The 8,790-nt window shown below is 40.5% G+C and overlaps 1 protein-coding gene across 1 annotated transcript; it reads right to left on the bottom strand.

Annotated features, from left to right (window-relative positions):
• Positions 1 to 745: 745 nt before the first annotated feature.
• Positions 746 to 8,566, bottom strand: LOC116399101 (tartrate-resistant acid phosphatase type 5-like). The gene is made up of 6 exons (XM_031875983.1): positions 8,399 to 8,566; positions 8,009 to 8,199; positions 6,473 to 6,600; positions 5,572 to 5,763; positions 3,871 to 4,018; positions 746 to 2,440 (listed from the first exon to the last, which is right to left on the bottom strand). The coding sequence occupies exons 1-6, from the start codon at positions 8,472 to 8,474 to the stop codon at positions 2,201 to 2,203; spliced, it is 975 nt and encodes a 324-aa protein (XP_031731843.1). The 5' UTR covers positions 8,475 to 8,566; the 3' UTR covers positions 746 to 2,200.
• Between the last annotated feature and the right edge of the window lie 224 nt (positions 8,567 to 8,790).

The raw sequence follows: 8,790 nt of genomic DNA, 5'->3' as shown, positions 1-8,790 counted from the left end.
GCACGGTGGTGTAGTGGCTAGCACTGTCACCTCACAGCAAGAGGGGCACCACTAGTTGGCACAGAAAATAGATCCTAGAAAAGCAATCAAGGGACATGTCATTACTAGTAATATAGAATTTTGTTTCATCAACAATATAACCGAAAATATACCACTCACTGGCAGTGTGGCAGTATAGCGGGAATACAACAATAAATTAAAGGATCAGATTGTATTTTGATTGCTGTCACTGCAGAACATCCCGCTTCACAAAGACATGATGTTGGAAATGGAAGAAGGGTTTTCAGTGCTTTAGTGGCGATCTCAGGATATTCAGCCTTGATTTTAATCAAAACACCAGCAGATTCGTTGTCTCAAACATACAGTACTTTTAATCTCCAGCAGCTGATCTTCCTCTGTCGCCACATATTCTGGAGAGCGGGTTTGGTGCGTGAGAATTAATCTGATATTTAATCAGACTCCTGATATTGTCTGTTAGATGAAGCTTTCATTTTCTTGGAAGTTGTAGGCTCTTCTTCCGTTTCCTTAGTGGGCCTTTCCTCCTTTGCAAAGAAGCTCTCCAAAAGTTTTCTCCTCATTTTCGCTAGTTTGCGGGCTTAATTTTTGAGGTAACGTATCACGTGACCGAGACAAGCGTTGACATGTGTCAAGAGGCACAGGCGGATGAAATTGGGAGAGAATCCGGTCATTTTTCAAAATAAAACATCTTTCGGACTCTGATAATCAATAAAAATATAATATAAATAATAAGAAATAATATAAGTTATTTGTTCTTTCTGTGCGGCCCGGTACCAAATGACCCACGGACCGGTACCGGTCCGCGGCCCGGTGGTTGGGGACCGCTGGTATACAGGACAACATTATTGTGGGACCAAAGTTTTCGGCTTGTGGTCTTCCTCCAGGTCATCATAAAACACATTCCAAATAACATTTTAATAGAAAATGTATGGATCAGAACATCTGTATATAATATAACAGACCACCAATTATACATCCACACACATATCAGCCAATGGGGCACATAGATGGGCATATGGTCATGTAGCTTCAGGCCAATCACATTCCCAAACTGGCAGAGAGACGAGGCGAGAGCCTAATAAAAACCTACATGGGTGACATCATCTCTGAGTTCCAATACCCATACTACCATACCATACTATACTATTTAGTGCCATTTAGTCTTTGAATCTTTGAAATATTTTTTGAATCGGCTGAAATAATAAGATATGCATTTAGTGGTGCTTCATGAGAGCATTATGGAATTCACCACAATACAACACAGGCTTTCTGAATATCTAAATAACCTGCAAAGAGTAATAAAGTGCAATGTAACTGTAAAGAGTGTACTGTGAGAGTAATGTGTAAAGAGAAACAGTAAGTACATGTCTATCCACCTGCTTTATACAAAATGTGCTCTGCTTCAATAAGAGAGAACTTGCATCTGAGGTTTCCTAAATTATTTTTCGATATATAGTGTGTAGTATTTTGTGTAATATTTGTTCAGCGTGGATCAGCTGTGGCAGAATGTTTTGAATAAGGTCCTCCATCTCCAATGTGAACTAAATACTAAAGTTCAGGAGCAGGTTTATGAACCAACACAGCACCTGAGTTTTGGTTCACCTGTCGTTTTGCATCTCTTTTAGTCTGGGGATCCTGTCCCTATGTACCCTATGGTGGTGGGGCCTTTTACATGTTTGTGCTCAGGGGCCCGTTGTCTCTTAATCCATGAATGAAGCCCTGTACTCTCATCTGTGTAACCAGCATTCCCCACACCATTTCTATATCACACAGTGAGTCATGTGAATACAGTATAGATGCAGCTCATGTGACATGGTCAAAATATTCACAATGTGTGCAACTATTTAGCCCATACTCTTTGGGTTTGGTATTGTAAAGAATATTTCAACACTAGTGCTGATGCAATTAATCATTTTGGGTAATAAATCAAAACTTAAATCAATGCTTTTTTCGATGCCGTTCTGTGAGGAAAATAACAAAGCTTTCCAAGATGTTAAATGTCGTCTAACCACAAGCATCCATTAAAGATCTTTGATCATATCGTTGTTCATACATACATGCACAGCCACAGCAAATAGAAAACATTAAATATAAGTAGCAGAAGTCATATCTTAAATATAAAAGGTTATAAGAGGACAATATGTGAAACATACGAGACTTGTGCAAAGACTTGTGAAAGGCATCAGACTGTGCGTGCTGGCAGCTCTGCCTGGTAAACACATTTCCCATCAGTCTGCATGAAACTGATCGTCATCTGATGCTCAGTGACCTGGAAGTAAGCCAGGCCTCCTGCTGTGTGGTTGACAGGACTGGAGTAGAGCTGCCAGGGAAGAGGAACACTTTCCCTGTGAGTGGTGGCAGGGTCACTGACAGCTCCACTCCCACTAACTACATACGAGCTCCCATCATCCTCTCTGATAAACTGTTGGAAGAGAGATAGACAGTGTCAAAATCATCTACGTTGTACTTGCATGTTGAGGAAAAAACCAAACCATAACACGATGGAAGAAGTAATCAGATACTTTGCGACAATGTCAACCTGTTCAAAACGACAGACATATCAGCAAAATATCAAGTCAGTAAGGGTTGTCCTCGACCAGAGATATTCATAGTCAACTTACACTCACTTTTGTCGACTAATAATCAATTAGTTGATTAAATCAACAGATTCTCGACAAAGACTCACACAAAATCATCACTTGACATCTTGTGTTTGCCAGAGATGGGCTCATAACTTTCTTATGAATCAAGACAAATATGTCTTTTTTAAATTACTAATTGTTTAATAGTCCAGTCAATCTAACTCAAAAAGGGGCCCAACCCAGGAGAAATTGCAATAGTAGCGTTTCATAGTTTTTATTGGTCCTAATAACCTCCTGTTTTTTAAAATTAAGATTGTTCCATCTGCACAGAAGTCTGTGGGCCTCAAGGTGTTAATTTTGTTAGCTGTTTGTGTGTTCATGTACTTGTCTGCACTTGATTTGTAATCACTTGATTTCAGATTGACTGACCACAGATCGAGTGAACTATTAAGAGATATTAGCCGACTAAGACCAAAACGAACGATTATTCAACATTTCTGACTAAGAGGGGGCAGCCCTGGTTTATGTACTTAAAAAGTATTTTTATATTTTTGGATTATTAAAATGTATGCATCAATGTGTTAGCAGCATTTTACTGTTAGCTGATTGAAGAGGGGCTCATTTAAACTATTTAAATTAGTGTTAGGTTTCTGGTCTATAGCAAAGCATCATCATATTATAACTTGATCATACATATACGCTTTGTATGCAAAAACTAGATCTGCATAAAAACCAGTAACTACAACTGTCAGACTGATGCAGCAGAAAGTACAATATTTCCCCCAATCTGTAGTTATTCAGTAAACAAGTACAAGTACACTCCACATTGCTCTGAAGTACAATACTTGGCTGACTGTGCTTTGCTACTTCCCACCACTGTATATATATACACACACACACACACACACACACACACACACACACACACACACACACACACACACACACACACACACACACACACACACACACACACACACACACACACACGGGTCACATCATGAATACAATAGGGGGTGCACTTTTACGACAACATATTCATAAAGGGTTGAAACAAAGCATCATACAACGCCACTGGCACTACCTGTTCTTAAAAATACAAACATATACCATACATTTTCCTTTGACAACTTGGCTGGTCTTTGCACTTGTGGTTAGTGACATCTGATAATGTCAATAATTGACAGACAATTGGATCAAATCATTGCTGAGCAGACACACACACACGTACACACAATATTCTTGTTGTGACTTAGCGTGCAGTACATACCTGCAAATTGTGATCATGGCCACACAGGTACACAGTGACTCTGTATTTCTTCAGTAAGGGCCTCAGTCTGTTTACTAGACAGGATGTTGGTCCATGATTGCCAATGGACCACACAGGATAATGACCAGCCACCACAACATATTCTGACCTGGGAGGAGCCAAAGAACGTGTTCAGAGCTTAAACCAGAACAAACTTATTGCTTCAAACTGTATGTTCTCTTTTTTATAGATACTCAAGTGATCTGTGAAAATAAATGATAAAACAAAGTTGTTCAAAGAACAATTTACTGATAATCTTAGATTTTAAGATCTTAGATTTTAACTTCATTTAGAGCCACTTTGGGAAGATTTTATACGATCAAAGTTATCGTGATGACATATGTTTTGGTTTGTAGAAAACTCCATTGTGTGTTTTGCTTTCAGCCCATCGATCACTGTCTTCTGCAGTGTTTATCTAGATAGACTGGTGAACACTTAGTGAACACCGCCACCTCCTGGATGAAATGTTTTTGTTCCATCTCAGGTTTACTAGCTGCCTTACATAAGAGGTACCTCGACCCCTCATCCATGTATTCAGATATACATAGACTTGTACTTTGTACTTACTGAACTGCCAGACATGTCAATTAGTAGGCATCGCCACAAAAATGATCAAAACCAAATGAGGGAACATCTTTTTGAGGAATGCGTTCATTAACCCAGTAGAGTTCCACACAACTAGAGAATCTGGGACAAGGAGCGCCAAGGTTGTTCTGGAGGCTGGTGGTGGAACAACACACACACTGAATGCTAGGTTTGCATTCATTTGTCAGACATTTCTGTTGAAGTTATAATAATTTGTCATTGTAGAGAGAGAAAACTTGTTGCTCTGTGTGTTCAACTGTGGATCAAAAATGTGTCTGGTGCTCTTGGAAAACAGGGAAAAAAATCGAATGAGGAGGGATAAACTATAAAACTTTTTTTATCGAAGCTAAATCAGCCAACATGTTTCAACCACTGTAGCTCTTTGTCAGGGCACTTAAACAAAACGGGTGTGGTCACAGCTTTTTCAGGACAAAAACTACTTTTAAGCAGAGTGTTACGTTTAAGTGACTGCGCTCCGTCAAAAGCCTGCTTAATCACCCTGGTTTCTCTGTCTGAGAATACATTGGACATGACCCCAGCCTGTCTAACAAAATCAGTCTCTTGGTCATACATACGTCGTAGGTGTTGGAATTGGCCAAATGTGATGTTTGCATTGAGGTGCTGGGGGTGGAAGGATTCTGCTCTAAGGAGAGGGTTGTGTGAGGTTCTGCTCCTAAAGATAATGGTATGTTACAGCTTCCTCAGCCCCCTTAAAAATATCTAAATCCCCAAAATAATGCTGTGCTCCGAGTACTCAATAGAGAGCCTAATATTGCGATTAATGGGGTTCAGATATTTATAAATAATCTAAAAGTTCAGTCTCACTAGCATCAAAAATTGATGGTATGTGGTAGATGGTGGTTGGTAGGGAGATGGTAATCAATATAGTGGCCATACCAAGTGATACACGGATAGAAAGGGTTAATAGGATTCAAAACAATATTGATTTTTATAATTTAAAATCATATTTACATTTAATTGGTGTCACTTAAAGCCCAGTATTCTGGAGTCCAGCATAAACATGTTGTCTCCATATACTGTCTCACTTGTCTGTGCCTATTGTTCAGAGCAGCTCACCTGCTGCTGGCCAGTTTAGACCTGATCCAGGTCCAGTGTTGATCTGCATCTCTGGGGTTCTCTGGTCCTGAAGGCTGGGTTTGGTCGTCGGTGTTTCCACATAACACCACTGTGTCAATCATCAGGATGCTCACTGACACATTTGTGTGCGGGACAGTAAACTGGAGATCATAATAGAGACCTGGGTAATTCCTACAGACACAACACAGACTTAATGATATACTGATACAAATAAGGCAGCAGGGAGTGTGGCAACCCAGGGGACTTTTGACAAGAAACAATAAAAGTATTTTAATAAATAATTTAGGAGAAAGGGGGGGAGGTCAAATATTTTTGTTCTGTTCCACTATCCTGTGGAGTAGAGCGAAGAGAGAGGGGAGCCTAGTGATCAACTCTGTGTTGAGATCCGTTTGGTTTTACCACGTGCCCAGTGGCTGCAACACCTGACCTGGATAAAACACCCCCGCTATCACCTTCCCCTACCTGAGCTTGGGGATTCGCCCCTGTGCTGGAGTTGCTTGGCTGTCTCCCCTAGTTTGCCACAGGAGATGTAGAAAGATCACACAATCAAATATTTGATTTATTGTCACATGAGTGGGATGGGCGGAAATGATCAGATTTTAAGCAAATTATCTTAATATAGATTAATAATCAATGACTGATATGAAACTGATTAGACTTACACTTAGGGCAGACGCCCCTCCATTACAAATCTTCCTGTAGAGTCAAAACACCAACGACTCTGGCAAGACTTTATCATCACATATCATCTGTTTATAATAAACTATTATCTTTTCTTCATCTGACTTGTCTCTCCTGATTGCAATGAGTGTAGGAGCGTTGATTATTTGTATTTCTGTCTGAAACTGTTATAACCATGTTAGTATTGTTTGATAATTACCAGCGGTGGGACATGTCAGAGTAGGCCATCTGAGCTGAGATATTGCCCTTGTGGTCGTGGTTTCCAGCAATCAGGTACCATGGGATATCCAGCAGGGAGGGCTGGGAGAAGACCCTTTCAAATGTGTGCTGTGGATGGGAAACCATAAAGACTTCACTGTGAATGTGATGCACAGGAGACTGTGCTTTTTCACAGTTGCTTACCACGTTTAAAATATGTGATTTAACTTGCTCAAAAGGTTAAGAATCATGCTGCATTCCCAGCATGGAATGAATTGGACACATTGTTACTTGTGTTGCTCCTTAACAGATTTCTGTGATGAGTTTTTAAACAATAAATAATTAAAATAACAGAAACATATCTAATGTCAATCACAAACCATAAATCCTTTTACAGTAGTTTAACCTCTTAAATCCTCTATTTGAAAACAAATTTCTTTCAATTTAGAAAAAAAATCACTCTGACACAACTGTATTGTAAGTGGGAAGGAAATAGTCCCTCACCAGCTTCTAGCCAGTGGAGTTCACTGGGTGTAAAACCTCTTAATTCGAATACGTGTATTACGTGCGTTACACCCCTAGAAACAAATAATCGTATCTGTGTCGTCATAATGAGGTTATTAGGACGTGGCTCAGCTGCAGGACAGCAGTGAAGGCCCAGGTATAAAATGCAAGGCGCGCCACTGGTCAAATCCAACATGCACAACAGTCACTGAAATGTGACTAAAAGGTGTTTTGATAGGATCATATTCAAGCGATTTTCGAAACTTTCACTTCATACAATTCCAGAGGAATTTTTTTCTCTCATTCAGAAAATCCACTGTGTTGGTTTTTGTTTCAATTTGTGTGAGGTTGACCCACATTTTCAGATTAAATGTCTTGGCTATTGCTGGAGTTGTACCTCTTCAGACATTTTCCCTTCTCCATGCAACTTGGAACGATGCTGTTTTGCCAGAAATCCCTAATTCTACAGTAAAGTTTACTGGGGCTACCAGGCCAAACTTGAAGCATAGCTGGGGTTGCAACTAGAGGTCTTAAGGGTCTACAATTCCAGACCTGATTGGAGACCTACCCCAAACTGGACTTGCATGACTTAATTTTGAAAGACACAAAACTGATTTAAAAGGGAGGACATTCAAAACTGATCTGATCCAAAGTAAGTTGACTGAAACAGACCAGTGAATATTATAACGACCATGTGATCAGAGCTGATTGAGGGTCTGCAGACCCAAGATCTGCAGCAATACAACCACAGCCAACCAGACCTGGTTAGAATGAATATTTAAGTTGCAACTCTGTTTCCTCATCCTTAACAATGATGGTGTTGGGTGGTTACCTGGAATAGGAAACGAGTGTCAACCTAGCAAATGAGTTCAAAAACTCTTTTTTTTTAAGCCAATAGTTTTCATCTAGATGGTTATGAATCTTTGAGGATTCTTCAGAACTGTACATTTTGTTAAACAATCTTCTTCAAATGCTTCATCACCAAACATATCTCACTCCCCACAATGTGTGTATGTTGGCTTTGTAAGCTGACCTTGAAGCGAGGGTCTTCCACATTCTTGACACCACTGAAGTAGAAGTGATCTCCCAGGCTGAGGATGAAGTCCATTCCTCCAGTCTGGGCCAGCCTGTCCACCTCTGCAGCAACAGCCTCCTCATGTGGAGTGTAGTATGGAGGGAAGGGAACACCTCCCCAGTCAGCGAGCCCAACGAAACGCAGAGCAGCTGCAAATAATCACAACAGTCTTCTGTCACTTCCTGTCTCACAGGTTACATTTTCAGTGCAGTAAGTGAAGTTTTCAACACATGCCTATGTAGGACTGCTCTCATACTTCCTGACAAACTGACATTGAAAACATCTTGGTTCCACAGGGCCCGATCACAAAAAGTGAACCCTGTTACCACACTGTTGGCAGGACAGTACCTTGTTCCAGAGTTTGGGGCAGATTCCAGTAGTTTTGGAAGCAGAGCACCAACAGGACCCACCTCAGACTGCCCATGACTCTTCAGCCCAGACACACCAGTTCTTCTTTGTTTCAGCTCGGTTTCAAAGTGAAACTAACTTCTCTGCAGCTGAAAAATGACTTCCTGTATCAGGTCAGACGAGAAAAACAGGATATTGGCTAAGTTACTCACTGATTGCATTCGCCTCGACTTGTCATGTGGGTTTCATTGGACTTTGTCCCAGTGACAGCTGGGAGGCTTAGTTTGTACACCTAGATATTATGTTGGTATCTTGTGCAACTCCCTGATTAGCAGAACATTTGATCACATCACATGTAGGGCTGTGATTTAATGCAGTGATTCGTTTGCCTC

The sequence above is a fragment of the Anarrhichthys ocellatus genome, unplaced genomic scaffold, assembly GCF_004355925.1.
Source record: "Anarrhichthys ocellatus isolate YVR2014 unplaced genomic scaffold, GSC_Weel_1.0 scaffold101, whole genome shotgun sequence".
NCBI classification, from domain to species: Eukaryota; Metazoa; Chordata; class Actinopteri; order Perciformes; family Anarhichadidae; genus Anarrhichthys; species Anarrhichthys ocellatus.
This window is presented reverse-complemented; position numbering and strand designations above follow the sequence as displayed.

What these genes read in the sequence shown, in the direction of transcription:
- LOC116399101 (XM_031875983.1), bottom strand. Translation starts at nt 8,474, where the DNA reads ATGGGCAGTCTGAGGTGGGTCCTGTTGGTGCTCTGCTTCCAAAACTAC. An exon ending in TGGAAGACCCTCGCTTCAAG is followed by an intron (nt 6,601 to 8,008) that starts GTCAGCTTACAA and finishes TCCCATCCACAG; the next exon opens with CACACATTTGAAAGGGTCTT. An exon ending in GCCATGATCACAATTTGCAG is followed by an intron (nt 2,441 to 3,870) that starts GTATGTACTGCA and finishes CTCTTCCAACAG; the next exon opens with TTTATCAGAGAGGATGATGG.